The sequence below is a fragment of the Engystomops pustulosus genome, chromosome 6, assembly GCF_040894005.1.
Source record: "Engystomops pustulosus chromosome 6, aEngPut4.maternal, whole genome shotgun sequence".
NCBI classification, from domain to species: Eukaryota; Metazoa; Chordata; class Amphibia; order Anura; family Leptodactylidae; genus Engystomops; species Engystomops pustulosus.
In genome coordinates, this window is record NC_092416.1 from 76,644,521 (window position 1) to 76,662,296 (window position 17,776).

At 43.9% G+C, this 17,776-nt stretch overlaps 1 protein-coding gene across 3 annotated transcripts in view; it reads left to right on the forward strand.

The window, feature by feature from the left end:
• The window catches only part of FOXRED1 (FAD dependent oxidoreductase domain containing 1), a 32,599-nt gene that overhangs the window by 2,689 nt on the left and 12,134 nt on the right, over positions 1-17,776 (forward strand). Inside the window, exons 2-7 of one of the 3 annotated variants that reach the window (XM_072156662.1) lie at positions 1,438-1,603; positions 2,541-2,761; positions 9,694-9,804; positions 11,242-11,360; positions 11,645-11,739; positions 12,742-12,843. In XM_072156662.1, coding sequence (XP_072012763.1) covers positions 2,621-2,761; positions 9,694-9,804; positions 11,242-11,360; positions 11,645-11,739; positions 12,742-12,843 — 568 coding nt within the window. In that variant the 5' untranslated portion in view covers positions 1,438-1,603; positions 2,541-2,620. Of the gene's footprint in view, positions 1-1,437; positions 1,604-2,540; positions 2,762-9,693; positions 9,805-11,241; positions 11,361-11,644; positions 11,740-12,741; positions 12,844-17,776 lie in introns of those variants that run through there. The other 2 variants (XM_072156661.1, XM_072156663.1) reach the window with 2 other exon arrangements.

Here is a 17,776-nt window from a genome sequence, read left to right on the forward strand (position 1 = left end):
GGCACTTTGCAAAAAAATATGTATGTTTTGGGTTGCAGTTTGGGCACTCAACCTCTAACAGGTTCGCCATCGCTGCTCTAGAATTTTACACTGGCCACTGTGCTGTGTGTTGCGCGTGTGCTGTGTGTTGCGCGTGTGCTGTGTGTTGCGCGTGTGCTGTGTGTTGCGCGTGTGCTGTGTGTTGCGCGTGTGCTGTGTGTTGCGCGTGTGCTGTGTGTTGCGCGTGTGCTGTGTGTTGCGCGTGTGCTGTGTGTTGCGCGTGTGCTGTGTGTTGCGCGTGTGCTGTGTGTTGCGCGTGTGCTGTGCAGTTGCGCTGTTTGTGTATGGTGTGTGCGGTTGCGCTGTGAGTGTATGAATATGCTGTGTGAGTGAGTGCTGTTTGTGTATGGTGTGTGCGGTTGCGCTGTGAGTGAGTGCTGTTTGTGTATGGTGTGTGCGGTTGCGCTGTGAGTGAGTGCTGTTTGTGTATGGTGTGTGCGGTTGCGCTGTGAGTGAGTGCTGTTTGTGTATGGTGTGTGTATGCTGTACGTATGCATATTTGTTTTGTGTATGCAGCGTGTCTGTATATACTGTATGTGTGTACATTCTGTATGTATGAGGGGGCAAGCAGCGCTCACCCCCTCCTCCTGTCCCGTGCGCCGACGTGCCCTAAGGGGAAGGGGGGCCCCATGCAGAAGTTTGTCATGGGGCCCAGCCTCTTCTAGTTACACCACTGCATGTGGGCCACGAAGCTGCTGCTCCCCGTCCTGCTCCATCTCTACCTGCCCGCAGCTGCCTGCGTTTGTGATCGACGGGGCCTAAGAGCAGTGCCGTGTGCAGTGTTGTGAGTGTGTGCAGTGTTGTGAGTGTGTGCAGTGGTGTGAGTGTGCTATGTGTATTACCCCCCCGAATGGAAATTTTATGGCTTAATCCACTGTCTGTCTGTGAGACTCTTCTTCTCACTATGCATCATCTTCACTTTTGAGATAACTAATATTGTCAATTTTTATTCCACAGTAACAATCATGGGAGTGCCCATCATTAGCCAAGTGCGCCATTGTTTTTCAAACTTTTTAAGGGTATCTCGCTTTGTATGAATATATTTTTCTATTCTGATGATATGATTAATTTGTGTTACTACTTGTTTAAATTTAGGAGGAAAGGCATCAAGCCAGTGGGCAGCCAAAACCTTCCTTGCCTGATATAAGATTTTGGTAACTGTCGACTTTTGCGCCATCGTTGGAGTAAACACCAAAGTGTAACCTAAAACGCCCACCAGTGGTGACTGTGAAATTGTAGCTCCAAACAGCCTCTCCAGTAAGGCGAATATTTTTTGCCAATACCGCTGTATCCTAGGGCAGCCCCTGAACATATGCATGGTGGATCCAGCAGACCTATTACATTACATCAGGGACATTTAGCATCTTCGCGATACCCCTTTTTCTTTTTTTTTTGCAGAAGTATCGGAGTACGGTACACCCTGAAATGACTGAGAACGTCTATGGGTTAGACTGAGAGACCCTGCGGGCACCATTGCCAAGACCTCCTTCAACACCTCTTCTATTACTCCCTCTGTCTCAGCAACCCATTTTTCAGTCCAGTGAATTTGGTATCAGAAACTCAAGTATGTGCCTATACATCATTGAGATTAGCCCACTGGCAGACCCCCTACGGTCAAGCAGGTTGACTATTACAGACGGTTGAACCGCCAAGGAGCCCAAACGACCCTTTGCCTCCAAGGCGTGTTGTAAATATTATTTTGCAGAAAAACAAATTCTGCTTGCAACTGTTGGAACGATTATAATATGTACAATTGAGCAATATATGAAATACCTTTTTGTTCCCACACATCGAAGTCATCCTACTGGTATAGTTCCCACTATATTGTGGCATGTCCTAGACAAGTGGTGGCGAACCTATGGCACTGGTGCCAGAGATGGCACTCTGAGGCCTCTCTGTGGGCACTCGGGCTGTCTCCCAGGCACAGAGTTTGCCAGACATGGCATCTTCCTGCAGTCTCAGGCAGTCCAAGTAGTGCCCTGCTATTTTAAAGTGACCCATCCTGTGCTGCTTGGTCCTGTCCGAAGAGTGAGAAGGTGTCGGATTGGAGCTCAAAGATTCTGGTAGCAATAAGTTTGTTACTGCCTAAATTGCCGTGTTGGCACTTTGGGAAAAGCTAGTGTGTTTTTGGGTCTCATTTTGGGTACTCGATCTCTAAAAGGTTCGCCATCACTGTCCTAGACTAACCGTTTACTTCACATTATAAAAGTGCCAGTGCTGCCCACTTTATTCTTACTTGGTTGCACCCACTGAGGAGAGGAGGCTCATGCATTATACAGCTCTATAAAAGGCTCCTGCAACCTGTATTAAGGGATATAACTGTACAGCATAAAAAAGATTAAAAACATTGTTTCACATTATACTACAGAAACATTTATTGTATCAATTACCGCTGACAACCAGTCCATAACTTGACTGATTGTTGTCATAGCCTCGCCTTCTGTCTGACCATTTTTTTTTTTTGTTAATTCTGTTTTACCAACCTTTTATCTTGCATGTAGTTCTGTCTAATGAATTAGAGAAGGTCCATAAAAAAGTCAAGGATGCGCTGCCAGGCAGTGACTGGACTCCGTTTAAATCTATGGACCATCTTCCTCCGGAACATGCAGATATTGTGATCGTCGGGGGCGGAGTCATAGGCTGGTCAGTAGCTTATTGGCTGAAAAAGATGCAGACAAAGAAGAAAGCCTACAACGTCCTGGTGGTTGAGCGAGACACGACTGTGAGTTTGTATTTCAGGGGAAGGTTATCAGGGGTTGAGGGCGGAACATCTTCTAAACTGTTATTACGCTTTTGGTGCAAATGTTTATAGAGCAACAACCCACATTTTGACCCTTGAACTATTCTATGGGGGGGTTGTTTTATAAGTATTTGTCTGATAAGAACATTCATGAAAAAAGTACATCCTCTATGGTTTATGTATTGGTACATGTCAGGATCATGGACTTGGGCTCAGGAAGGAAGTCTGTTGGGTTAAAGTGGACCGTCCTCTTGACAGCTACACACTCTCCAAAACCAGAGTGAATTTTAGCTGACTCCACTCCTATATAAGGCTGACAAGACACCTTGCATAGATAATGCCCAAATTCAATATAACATTCAATTATTTTAGGTTACGTCTCTTCTGAGTTATGGAATTGTTAGAACACAAGAAGGCTCTAATTAATTTAAAGCTTAATATCAAAAAGGACAGTGCCTCCAAACGAGAAGGGGTTATCCTACAAATTATCAAATTATACCGACAAATACATAAAATAAAAAAATGACAGTTTGATACAATAAAAATAGGGACAGAACTTAATACATTACATGATGTTAGAAGTCTGGTGCCCTACTTGGTCCACAGCAACCTTCTGGACAGGTTCATCAATCATCTGCAAAGGGACCGTGGGAGCTTTGGAAATTTCCCGGACATCCCCATCCTTTGGCAGATAATGCTGGAACCGCAGTGATTGGTCACATCATTCCCCATACCAGGCCTATAAGTATACTGTGTGTGCCTAGTTGGACCTCTGCGTTTGCCTAGATGGAATTGTCACTTGGCACTAGAACATAGCTGGTTACAGGATTAGTATATAATTCTTGTACATCTGTAGATATTGAGTATCATTAGTTGCAGAATTCTAACTGTCTGGAATATTGCAAGATTCAGACTTATCACAAATTACTAGTGTGGATTCATAGGGAGTTACAGACATGCAATAATCATCAACAACATTAGAAGGTACATATCTGAAATCTAAGTGACCGAGATCAGTGCCTAATAACACATTAGTTGGATATTGTCAGTCACTCCAACTTACCTTACTCCATTCCTCACACCACATCAAGATATACCCGGACCATAGGCAAGGCTGGATTCACTCCTCCAATTCCTTTAATAGTCCATGTTCAGCAGTTCTGGTGGGTCCAGGGACCAGTGACTGTGTTACCCATAATAACAGACTCCAGGTTATCTTCTTGTCCATCCACATATAAAACAGTGGATGATTTGGGCGCAGGAGTAGATTTCAATTTCTTGGGGAGGGTGGTGCTTTTTTATTTTGCATATCTATTTCTCCAGACTTTATACAGATTTTTCTGTAGAAAATAGATTACTATAAGACTGTTTTTGAGTAGTCTAATGGTCTTGGGCAACCATTACTTTACAAAAAAAATACAATAAACCCGGGCGGGGGTGGATCAAACTCAAGTGAATGAGGACCCAAGAAAAATCACTTATGAGGAGTGAAAAACAAATTACAATCAGTGATTTACAAATACTTTCTTTTATTAGTCAAGTTAAACCAAAACAGGGGTAAAGCTTTGGGAGTCTTTTTTAATGCAGATGAAGGCCTCTGCACTGAAGGTCAGTCTGTAAAGAGAGAAGTGATCGTATGAGAGTCAAATAGTGGTGACCTCATGATAATATGGTAACGTAAATGTAATATCAGAGGCTCACCTTGTTAAATATTCGTTCGTCTCAAGGATCGTAGTTAGGGAAACTCTATAAGCCTACTGGAGGAAATACCCAAGAGTGTTCACCTTAGCCTTTTGTGACTGTCAAGGTAGTCAAATGCGGTCTTAGGTGAGAGAGGTAAAGATCCAAGTGCTTTAGAGTTTGAGAGAGGGGGTGACTAATAGATATCGGTCCATCTGGGCTTTAGTCTTAGTGACAAAAACGTCATGTAAATCCCTATATAAGCCCTATTTAGGACATCAACTATTGCACCCTTGTGACCTAGCCTCGGGACTATGGTCCTATGTGAACACAGTCCCGACAGGAACCTGTCCCTGCGATAACTGGCCCTATTAAAGACCTATTCAGCAGGGATGTTCCAGTGATTTTTGAAGCCTTTCGGCGTCCTATATTGTCATAAGTACGGGTCGAGAAAAAAATGTCATAGATTTTTAAGAGAGAACCCCAATCCCGACAAGGCTTGTTTCGCCCTATTGGGCTCATCAGGGGAACGCTGGGTTCTTCAATGAACGCCCTATTAGAGACAGTGAACAGTTACCATATCAACCCCAGTAAGGTATGAATAACTGAAGTTATACATGTGTTAAATATGTGTGCATGTAAAATAAAGAGGTATTACCTTAGTATCGTAGGGGGTGACAGGAAAATGGAATAAAGCCAGGTACTGCTTCAGCCGTAGGAGACAGTGTAGCTCCTGTTAGCAGCCGTCTCAACCAGTGGTTTGTAATGACTGTGATAGTGCAGGGGTTTTAAAAGGGCGCGCTATGATGAGACAATCCGCCCCCTCCTCCCCCGTGCCGCCCACACTCACCAACCAATCAGGTAGTTGCTGTGGCTGGGAGACGGGCGGCTCGGGCGCGTGCGCCGCGAACGCCGGGCAGGAGAGGTTCCGGCGCTGTGTCGGACCAAAGGCGCGACACGCGACGGGACCGCCGCGCGCGCGCACACACTGCCGCGCACGCGTACTACCACCCGATAAAACTCCGCCCACCCCGCGAATCGTCACGGAGGTGGGCGGATACAGAGAGGCAGTGGGGAGGAGGCTGAAAGAGTTAGTGTGTATTAGGTAAGTAAGCGCAATCCCTATGCCTAATAGGTGTCGTAATAGAACACCTGGACGAGTTTAAGGACCAAGGAGTGCCAATTGCACTGGATTGGTCCAAATACAAATAAGGGATTTTATGAGGCATTAACCTCGAAAGTGGCTGTATATTGAAGCCGGGTAGTCTAGCGGACAACAAGAGGCATTATTAATCAAGCATATAAATGAAGATACAAAAGTTGCTTATGTACCGACCTATGCTATGAATATAAGGACTTAATATGATAATCAGTCATGTCAATAAGTAGTAAAAGAGGGTTAGTGAATCTACTAACCAATGTGCTAAATTGTATGTAGTACAGTAGTGATAGAAAAATGCATAAATGATAGAAACTAAGTTAATCTTAGAGAAATGACAGCAGAAAGTTATAGAAAGCAAGAGAAACTCAGCTGTTCATTGAGGCCAAGTGGAGATTCCGTACGCATACGGAAAATCCAGCGTGCCTCTTTTTGTCTTAGGGTACGGTCCCAATCGCCTCCTCTGTCTGGGGGTCTAACGAGATCAATGCCAATAAAGAGGAGACCTGTCATATCACCCTGATGTTCAGTATGAATATGTCTAGATAGTGGTTTGTCCCTGTTATGTCTTATGTCACCCAAGTGTTCGCCAATTCTTCGGCGGAACTCTCGGAAGGTTTTGCCAATATATTGTTTCCCGCATTTACAGACCGCCAAATAGATGACCCCTAGGGATTTACAGTTGATGAAGTGGTAAATATTGTATGTTTTCCCTGTCGTGTAACTTCTAAAGTTTTTACAACTTTTGATTACTGGACAGGCAATGCAACCACTACATCTGTAACAGCCTGTGATGCCTCTATCAAGCCATGTTTGTTCTCTTTTTGGTTTTGAAAAATGGCTGTGTACTACCCTGTCCTTAATGTTTCTGCCTCTTCTAAAGGTAATAGAGGGCTGTGTTGTGGTGACAGCACTGAGGTCCGGGTCCATTCTTAGAATGTGCCAGTATTTGGACAGTATCTTACGTATGCTGTCTGTGCCTCCGTCAAAGGTACCTATAAGCCTAATTGTCTGGGGTGTGGATGGTTTAGGTTTGGTAGTCAGTAGGTTCGAGCGGTCTAGAGCCAATGCTCTTTTGTATGCGGATTTAAGGATATGATCCGGATAACCCCTTGCCCGAAATCTAGAGCGGAGTACCTTTGCTTCATTAGTGAAGTCCTCTGTTGTCGAGCAGTTCCTCCGGGCCCTAAGGTATTGGCCGAAGGGGATACCGCGTTTGAGAGCAGGGGGATGATTGGATTCCCATCTAAGAAGTGAGTTTGTCGCAGTGGGTTTCCTAAAAATCGTAGTTTCTAGTTCTCCTATGTTGTTCTTATGTATGAGAACGTCCAGGAAGGGGATACTGGCGGATTGAATATCGTAGGTAAATCTGAGACCCAATACATTATGGTTGAGGTCCTCAACCAAAGATTTGAACTGTTCTATGGACCCTTCCCAAGTTAAGAAGATATCATCGATATAGCGGGCCCAAAGGCCCGCCATACCAATGTGTCTTGGGCTATTTTCTTCTTCACCAAACACGCAGCAGTGTTCCCACCAGCCCAGGAACAAATTTGCATATGTAGGGGCACATGAACTGCCCATAGCAGTGCCCCTGAGCTGGTGGTACACACTGCCGTCGAAGGTAAAGAAGTTATGCGTAAGGGAAAATTCCAGCAACTCCAAGATAAAGCTGCTATGTGCCTTACATTGATTTCCCCTTGAATTAAGATAGAACTCAACTGCCTTCAAACCAAGATTGTGTGGGATAGAGGAGTAGAGTGCCTCTACGTCTATGCTCGCGAGATATGTGTTTTCTCCGATAATAAGGCCATCTAGTCTTTTAAGTAAATCGGTTGTGTCCCGGGTAAACGATGGTAAGGAAGAGACAAAGGGGGCTAACACCTTGTCAATGTAGATACCTAAGTTTTGACACAGGGATCCAACACCCGAAACGATCGGCCGACCTTTAAGTGGATTAGTGCCTTTGTGCAACTTAGGGAGACCGTAAAAGGTGGCCAGGACAGGAAATTTGGGAAAGAGGAAATCATATTCCTCTTTAGTAATGAGTTCTTGTAGCAGAGCTCTCCCCAAGATATCCTCCAGGGTAGCCAAGTATTGTTTCGTGGGGTTCCTTGGAAGTATGGCGTAGCCTTCTTTGTCATTAAGAAGATCAAGGCACATTTTGCGGTAATCTTCTGCCTGAAGTACTACAATGTTGCCGCCTTTATCGGATGATTTAATCACTATATTACGGTCTTTTTCTAGAGCGGATAGGGCAGATATCTCGTCTTTATTACAATTCATGGTTTTAGATCTGAGGTCTGTGCTCAAGAGGTCATCCAGGACTAGTTGTGAAAAGATGTCGATACTTGAAATGTCACCTATAGGGGGGGTCTTGGTCTGTGAATGGACCCTTGCCAGTAGCTATGGCAGGGGGTTCCGAGAGACTATCCAATAGACGGACGTCTGCTAGGATGTCACTGGGGATCCCCAAATCCTGACATTCCTTACGTTCGTGAATTTTAAAATATTTATGCCACCGTAATTTGCGCAGAAAAAGGTGTATATCTTTATACCAATTGAATGTGTCACACTTGTTTGTGGGAACAAATGATAGACCTTTCCTCAGAATGGAGGTTTCTGCTAGAGTTAGTGTACGTTGTGATAGGTTGATGACTAAAAGGTCTAGGTCCTTGCTCTGGGGTTCCGGTTCCTGAGAGGGTAGATCGGGCCTGTTGGTAAAAAAGATGCTGATGAGGAAGAGGAGGAGGAGTGTGGGCCCGAGTTTGGGGAAGTATTTGCGGGACATTCTGTATTGTTTCCAGTAGTGGTCTGGTCCTTCCTATTACCGCCCCTGCCTCTACCACGTCTACCTCTTCCTCTACCGCGTGGGCCCTGTGATCCTACTGAGAGGTCTGTGTCCGTATCGGTGTCGGTTGTTAGGTCTGTATCTACGGGAGTTGGTCTTACGTTTAAACGGGAATACGCCTTATTGTCCCTAAAGTCGCTTAAGTCTCTGTTAAACTGTTTGTGCTTTCTTTCTTTGAGGTGGTACTGAAATCTCTCTAAGTTGTTCTGTAGCTGTTTCTCAAATATTGCAAATTCAGGGTCTGTTGAAAATTTATCTGTGACCTCAATCTGTTCTTTTAATTTATTAGTTAGGGAGTCTAGTCTAGTCTTCTCTTCTTGTAAGAGAAGTTGCATAAGGCGAAGAGAACAGGCAGTCGCCTCTTTTTCCCACTTAGTAATGAACCCTGATCCCTGGTATCGAGCTGCGGGAATAAGGGAAATTCTGAGGCCGCGAGGAACTATAATGTGTTTAATATAGTTCTCTAGTCCTTGGACCTCCCACCAAGAGCTGATTTGATCTCTATAGGTTTGGTGGAGTTCCTTAAATGCTCCTTTAATTGTAGGTGTATATTTCTTAATTGTGAATGCCTTGTCCGAAAATACCTCACTAGCCTCTGTCAACCACTGAGAGGTATCCAGTCCTGTTTTAAGGAAACCGGCCATCCCTAGGGGAAGATCAGAAAAAATACAATAAACCCGGGCGGGGGTGGATCAAACTCAAGTGAATGAGGACCCAAGAAAAATCACTTATGAGGAGTGAAAAACAAATTACAATCAGTGATTTACAAATACTTTCTTTTATTAGTCAAGTTAAACCAAAACAGGGGTAAAGCTTTGGGAGTCTTTTTTAATGCAGATGAAGGCCTCTGCACTGAAGGTCAGTCTGTAAAGAGAGAAGTGATCGTATGAGAGTCAAATAGTGGTGACCTCATGATAATATGGTAACGTAAATGTAATATCAGAGGCTCACCTTGTTAAATATTCGTTCGTCTCAAGGATCGTAGTTAGGGAAACTCTATAAGCCTACTGGAGGAAATACCCAAGAGTGTTCACCTTAGCCTTTTGTGACTGTCAAGGTAGTCAAATGCGGTCTTAGGTGAGAGAGGTAAAGATCCAAGTGCTTTAGAGTTTGAGAGAGGGGGTGACTAATAGATATCGGTCCATTACTTTACATATCATTTTCTTTGTTTCTTACAATTGGCAATGTGATTTAGTAATGCTTTCTCTTGTTCTCGTCTTATAGTACTCTCACGCCTCCACCGTTCTCTCGGCAGGCGGCATCAGGCAGCAGTTCTCTCGACCAGAAAATATCCAGATGTCCCTGTTTGGAGCACATTTTCTGCGCAATATTAATGTAAGATAACAGTCAATTTTTACACTGATTGTATTTTATTTATGCATCAAAACCTTGTTTAAGAGTAATATTTACAATTAATCTACATACAGTGGGGGGATGTATTTAGTCAGCCACCAATTGTGCAAGTTCTCCCACTAAATTGCATCACGAGGTACACCTCGACTATGAGAGACAACTATGTGAAAACAAATCCAGAAAATCAGTCTGATTGTTCTGCAAATTATAATCTGTAACTTCATCTTTAAGAGGCTCCTCTGTCCTCCACCCATGACCAGTGGGAATCTGGTCCTGTTATCAGTATAAAAGACACCTGTCCACAACCTCAGACAGTCATACTCCAAACTCCACTATGGTGAAGACCAAAGAGCTGTCAAAGGACACCAGAAACAAAATTTCTTGAACTAGGCTGGGATGACCCAAACCATTCGGGGGGGGGAGGGGGGGAGCAGCTTCGTAAGAAGCATTTCAAGGTCCTTAAGTGGCTTCGCCAGCCTTCAGATCTCAACCCCATAGAGAACCTTTGAATGGAGTTAAAGATCCATGTTGCCCAGCGACAGCCCCAAATTTTCACTGCTCTAGAGGAGATCTGCATGGGAGAAATGGGACAACATACCAGCAACCATGTGTGCCAACCTTGTGAAGACTTAATTTAAGAGGTATTGAGATATACTTTTGTTATTGACCAAATCCTTTTTTTTTTTTTTTTTTCCAACCATCATTTGCAAATAAACTCTTCAAAAATCAGACAATGTTATTTTCTGGATTTGTTTTACCGTTTTGTCTCTCATAGTTGAGGTCTACCTATGATATCAATTACAGACCTCTCACATCTTTTTAAGTGAGAGAACTTGCACAATTGGTGGCTGATTAATTACTTTTTTTCATCCTACTGTATATATACACATTCTATAGTATTGAGTTATAACCAACATTATAAACCAGAGCTGCACTCACTAGTTAAAGGGGTGTTCCCATTTCAGTTAATAAATGTTATTGTTTGTATAATGAATAGTTATACAATTTTCCGATATACTTTCGGTATCAATTCTTCAAAGTTTTCTAGATCTCTGCTTGCTGTTTTTCTATAGAAAGCTTTTATGTTTGCTTACAGTGGACATAAATCTGACCATGGTCACACAGGTGCACTTTCTATTGAAGGACAGCAAGCAGAGATCCAGAAAACTGAAAAATAGATACACAAAGTATAGTAGTTATACACTATATAACAACTATTATTAGACAAACCGTAACATTAATTTACTGAAATAGGAACACCCTTTAACCCCTTTAAGCTGTTAAAGAGGTGTCTGTTCTAAAGCTTTCTGATTATAACATTGTAAGTGGTGACCCTTATAATAACTGTTAATCCCTCTTAGTAGGTTAAAGCCTAAGTCAATGTGTTGTTCTCTCTGCACCCTATATGTCTTGTTATAGGAGTACTTGGGTATTCTGAATGAAGACCCCGTTGATGTTCAGTTCAACCCTTCTGGATACCTTTTCTTGTCCAGTGAGAAAGGCGCTGAGATCCTGGAAGAAAATTATAGAGTTCAGAGGTACTGGAATTCTATTGGTTACCAACATCGACTGAGATCGTGGCGTCCTGGTTCAATAGTTCTTACTGCTCAAAGCTTATTACACTTACCCAGTGTAAACATCAGTGATTGAAGTCTCAGAATGTAGAATGTATCATGCTGTTTGTTTTTTGTTTTTTTTTGTTCAGTAATGAGTAATGTACATAGCGGTGCAGATTCAAATTTGGCGCAGGAGGCAGAAGTTTAGTGACTCTATACTTATGTCCTAGTTACTCATGCGTTGTACTATTTTTTTTACTCCACAGGGAACAGGGAGCCAAAGTGGCACTGCTTTCCCCAGAACAGCTCAAGAAGAAGTTTCCTTGGATCAATACTCAGGACGTGGCGCTGGCTTCTTATGGTGAGTTGCTGCTCTGTGCTACTCATCAGATTCTGAATTAAAGGACCTGCTTTGTATGTGTTCCTACTAGGGTGGCACGATTTATCAAAATCACAGTACTTATACAACACTTTTAAAGCCAGAACGGTTCAATACCACGTTTCTGTTATGTGTGGTACTGAATGACTTCCACAGACTCTACAGACATCGGTCAGGCAATCCTTTTGAGAGATATGTTGGGTTAGCAGCAGAGCAGGGTCCGGATCCACAGGGAGAGATCACCATCTGTCCATATATTGGTCTTTACACCTCCCAGGGTTTCCCCAGACACAAGGCGTGTCCCCTTCCCGTCTGCAAAAAATGCGGACACGATGTCTGTGGTTAGACCATATTGTATCTGTTTTTCTCACGTCCGTACGCCATCTGTTTGTTTTGGGTTTTTTTCCACATATGCAAAAAAAGCCGATGGGTTTTGAATCTACTTCTTGCCCGCCCAGTTGGTTGCCTAGCAACATTTGAGAAAAAATACTCGGCATACGGATGTCATGCATGTGCTGTCCATTTTTTTTTTCCGATCCATCGACTTCTATGGATGTACGTGGTTTGCATGTGAGACAAAATAAAGCATGCTGCATTTTCTTCTCGCTGTGAAAATAATGGACACGTGAACAGAGCCATAGGAAACAGTGAGTCCGTTTGCATCCGCAACAAAAGGATAGCACTCGGACATCAAAAACCCCTGTCTACATGAGCCCTAAATAATACTATTTAGTATTGTATTTTATATTAACATTACCAGGGCAACCTTTAGAGCACATATACTACACTTACAGCACTAAAGCTTCTTCTGGCAAATCACTGGTGACCGTTACTGATCGCATGCGTTTCAAAGGAAATACTAATGTCATCAGACTGAGGCCCGTCCCCAAACTTTTGCCTTGCATTTCTAAACGCAATGTAAACGCCCCATGTGACCGTACCCTAAACATTCAGAAAATACCCTAATTCATACTTGGTTTACAGGTCTGGAGAACGAGGGCTGGTTCGATCCCTGGCTACTGCTTAGTGCTCTCCGGCGTAAGGCTCTGTCCATGGGTGTCTTGCATTGCCATGGAGAGGTGACAGGTGAGTGACCCGTCAGTTTTTTCCAGTGTTTTGGAAAAGAATTATCTAGATCTTTTCTCCTACATAATATATCCAACCCCTTTCTTCCCCCCAAACCAAACAGAGCTTTATGTCAACCCTTAATATTTTCACCTAATGTTACATTATTTGGGTGGCGATGTTTCATAGGAAATTTTTTTGCCTAAAAAGCACCATATGACTAAATGGATGTCATACCACTAATATGTCACACTGCATAAAAGGATTTAAAGGCCATTATAAACAAAGAACAAAAAACCCCAGCTTACCCTCGAGGTTTACTTCTGTTCAGCAATCTTCCTGGTGCACGGACCCCCGTGTAAGCCCTCCACGGAACAGCAAGTTTAACATCCAGAAACAAATCCAGCACTTTCACGGGAGATGCAGATAAAATCGATGATTCTTTATTTTCAAGCTTTTAAAATCCATAGTACAGCAATGTAGGAACAGTACACATCAGACCTACGCGTTTCGTCATGCTGACTTAATCATGGTCTCGCCATGACCGCGGGATCTAATAGGTTAACAGCCGGATTGGAATGGAGTTTTCAATCCGGACTGTTAGAGCAGGGTCCCAGCTGTCATAAGGCTGTGCAGACCTTAGTTTCGGCCTAACCTAAGACCCCTTAGTGACCAACAGAGAAATCCGTATGGGCGGTCACTTAGGGGTTAGCGAGAGGCCCCCTTAGCGAAAACAATGAACTCTGTACTCTCCTCATCCAGCGATTTTCCCACGTCTTCCTTTTCTCTCTGGCAGCAGTGCATGCAGATGTACATCCATCTGTGCACCTTAGCCGCACAAACTGTAAGATGCGGCAGTAGCGCCGCTGATGACGTCATCAGTGTCAGCAGACATCAGTTGTATACGTGTCTGGCATACAATTGATTCTCTGCACCTCTGAAAAGACACGCAGACTGCGGGCACCGGGCACTTTGCAGTTACGTCACTGATAACTGGCCACTATTTAGCCAACTACAGCTATGGGTACTTCAGTTATCTTTGTTTCAGCCAATAAGAAACCTATCACTTGCTAATCATTGTGAAGAACATGGTTTAAAGAGGACCTGTCACCCCCAAAAAATAGCCCCAACAAATATGTTCCCCCTAATCCTGTCCCCAGCCCTTTTTATATTTATTCAGTCAGCCGTATTCATGAGGGGGCCGGCCGACACACCCCCTCCATGCCCCTGTCAGTCGGGGACAATTAAGAATCGCAATGTATTGCGCAATCGCTGGTGGCTGGATGCGGTGCAGCGAGCTGACAGCGGCCGCAGAGTGGCTTATTAATTAATTATTTGGTAAGAGGTCGGATTGATTCAAACTAAGTTTGCACACACAAATTTTAATAAATATTAAGGCGCTGGGGACAGGATTAGGGGGAACATATTTGGTGGTGCTATTTTTCGGGTGGTGACAGTTCCTCTTTAAGAAGAGAATTTTGTTTAAGGTGTAGTTAAAGGGAAAGAAGAGAGAATGATAGGAGGGTGGAAGGATACAGAGGAATGGAAGAGATGCAACACTGAAGACAAGGAGGACTGATTGCTATGTGGGGCTGAATGGACAATATACACTCACCGGCCACTTTATTAGGTACACCTGTCCAACTCCTCGTTAACACTTAATTTCTAATCAGCCAATCACATGGCGGCAACTCAGTGCATTTAGGCATGTAGACATGGTCAAGACAATCTCCTGCAGTCCAAACCGAGCATCAGTATGGGGAAGAAAGGTGATTTGAGTGCCTTTGAACGTGGCATGGTTGTTGGTGCCGGAAGGGCTGATCTGAGTACAGGCAGTCCCCGGGTTACATACAAGATAGGGTCTGGAGGTTTGTTCTTAAGTTGAATTTGTATGTAAGTCGAAACTGTATATTTTATAATGGAAGTTCTAGACAATTTTTTTTCTTTTGCCCCAGTGACAATTGGAGTTTCAAAATTTTTGGTGTAATTGGACCAAGAATTATCAATAAAGCTTCATTACAGACACATTACAACTGATCACTGCAGTCTGGGACTATAGTAAAGCATCCAGAGAGCTTCACCAGAGGTCACAGTGGGCAGAGGGGTCCGTCTGTAACTATGGGTTGTCTGTAAGTTGGGTGTCCTTAAGTAGGGGACCGCCTGTATTTCAGAAACTGCTGATCTACTGGGATTTTCACGCACAACCATCTCTAGGGTTTTCATAAAATGATACGAAAAAGAAAAAAACATCCAGTGAGTGGCAGTTCTGTGGGCGGAAATGCCTTGTTGGTGCCAGAGGTCAGAGGAGAATGGGCAGACTGGTTCGAGCTGATAGAAAGGCAACAGTGACTCAAATCACCACCCGTTACAACCAAGGTAGGCAGAAGAGCATCTCTGAACACACAGTACGTCGAACTTTGAGGCAGATGGGCTACAGCAGCAGAAGACCACACTGGGTGCCACTCCTTTCAGCTAAGAACAGGAAACTGAGGCTACAATTTTCACAAGCTCATCGAAATTGGACAGTAGAAGATTGGAAAAACGTTGCCTGGTCTGATGAGTCTCGATTTCTGATGCGACATTCGGATGGTAGGGTCAGAATTTGGCGTCAACAACATGAAAGCATGGATCCAACCTGCCTTGTATCAACGGTTCAGGCTGGTGGTGGTGGTGTCATGGTGTGGGGAATATTTTCTTGGCACTCTTTGGGCCCCTTGGTACCAATTGAGCATCGTTGCAATGCCACAGCCTACCTGAGTATTGTTGCTGACCATGTCCATCCCTTTATGACCACAATGTACCCAACATCTGATGGCTACTTTCAGCAGGATAATGCGCCATGTCATAAAGCTGGAATCATCTCAGACTGGTTTCTTGAACATGACAATGAGTTCACTGTACTCAAATGGCCTCCACAGTCACCAGATCTCAATCCAATAGAGCATCTTTGGGATATGGTAGAACGGGAGATTCGCATCATGGATGTGCAGCCGACTAATCTGCGGCAACTGTGTGATGCCATCATGTCAATATGGACCAAAATCTCTGAGGAATGCTTCCAGCACCTTGTTGAATCTATGCCACGAAGAATTGAGGCAGTTCTGAAGGCAAAAGGGGGTCCAACCCGTTACTAGCATGGTGTACCTAGTAAAGTGGCCGGTGAGTGTATATTAACACCATTGTCAATGTCTGGCAGTCTCTGGGCCTGATATCCAATAAAGTAACTGAGGTTGTCTTACCTGGATTATTACCTGCTTAAGTGGCATAAAGTTGGCTGACGATTCAACTTCATATCATACAAACATCTTATAACCACACAGAGTTGCAGTCAACTATCACTGCAGCCCCCCACCAGTCAGGGCTTTATGGCAGTGTGTGCCAATGGAAGCCTCTCCTCAGTGCAAGACAAATGAAAGCCGTATACAGTTTTCAAAAGAATTCATGTAGGGCTCTCGGACTATGAGAAATATGATTCTCTAGTCTGATGAGATGAAGATTGAACAGTGGCACATGCTGGTGGCAGCATCATGCTATGGGGGGGGGGGTTGTTAGCTGCAGGGAAAGGACGACTGGTTGCAATTGAAGGAAAAATGGATGAGGCCAAGTACAGAGATATCCTGGATGAAAACCTCTTCCAGAGTGCTCGGAACCTCAGACTGGGCTGAAGTTTCACCTTCCAACAAGACAATTACCCTACACAGCTAAAATAACAAAGCGATCCAGGTGTGAAAACTTGTTACATCCTTCAGAAGAAGACTCATGGTTGTGCTAGAGCAAATGGTGCTTCTTCTCAATACTGAGCAATGGGGCTGAATACTTATGACCATGTGATATTTCCGGAAATGCGTGTTGGGTTTCTCAGGAGGTCCACTGAGATGGCCCTCAAAAAATCACGTAAATGTTAATGAAAAGAAGTACAACTCGTGATTTGAAGATTTGATAGTGCTTGTTTATTTACAACTATTTACAGCGAAACGTGTATTAGGGTCTTTTGCTTTGCATATTCGAGTCCTCGACATCAGTGACCAATCTAAAATTAAAATAGTTTAAGGAGGTATGAGAGTCAGCTTGGGGTGTCCTAAAGGTTATAATAAGCGATGAAAATGGGCTCACCCCGGGGTTGCATACGTCTCAAAGCTTCCAAATATGGGATCTGCGAGACTCCTTAGGAAATAGTGTTAGGAGTAAAGCTACCACAATGGGCACAGCTGACGCATGCGCACAACCGGTGGGATGCTGATGTCAGTGCGCACTGTCGCCTGGGTGCTCGCCAAAGAATGGGCAGATGCCCACTTGGTAGGGGGAGACGGGCGACAGCGGGGAGGAGTCATAGGCTAAAGGTAAATATGGTAATAGTAATACGGGCGCATAGTGAAATCATGGAGCAGGGTGAAAATAAAACTCCTCCGCAACGTAATAATAGCCAAGCATGACTGTAATAACCCACGATGGGTATGGATAAATAAAGAGTGGCGTATGGCGTATATGTCTCAGTGGTCGTAAGGTCAAGTGTAGGTGGTGAATACAAAAATTGGTATTTAAAAAGGAACAAAGTAAGGAGATTCTAATGTCATGAATTAAATAGACATAGTACTATTTGGGTGGGGGGTGTTGGCTGGGTTATTTAAAGGAAACATGCGAAACTCAACTGTTCGTTGAGACCTAATGGGGATTCAGTCTCGAGTCTGAAAATCCATTGTGTTTCCTTTTGAAAAAGCGGTCCCAGTCACCCCCTCTTTCTGGTGGTTTCACCAGGTCAATGCCGATAAAGAATAGACCTGTCGAATTGCCACCATGTTCCTCGTGCATGTGTCTAGCCAATGGTTTGTCTCTATTGTGTTTGATGTCCCCTAGGTGTTCTCCGACCCTGCACCGGAATTCATGGAAGGTCTTCCCAATGTATTGTTTACCGCATTTGCAGGTGGCTAGATAAAGTACCCCTAGGGATTTACAA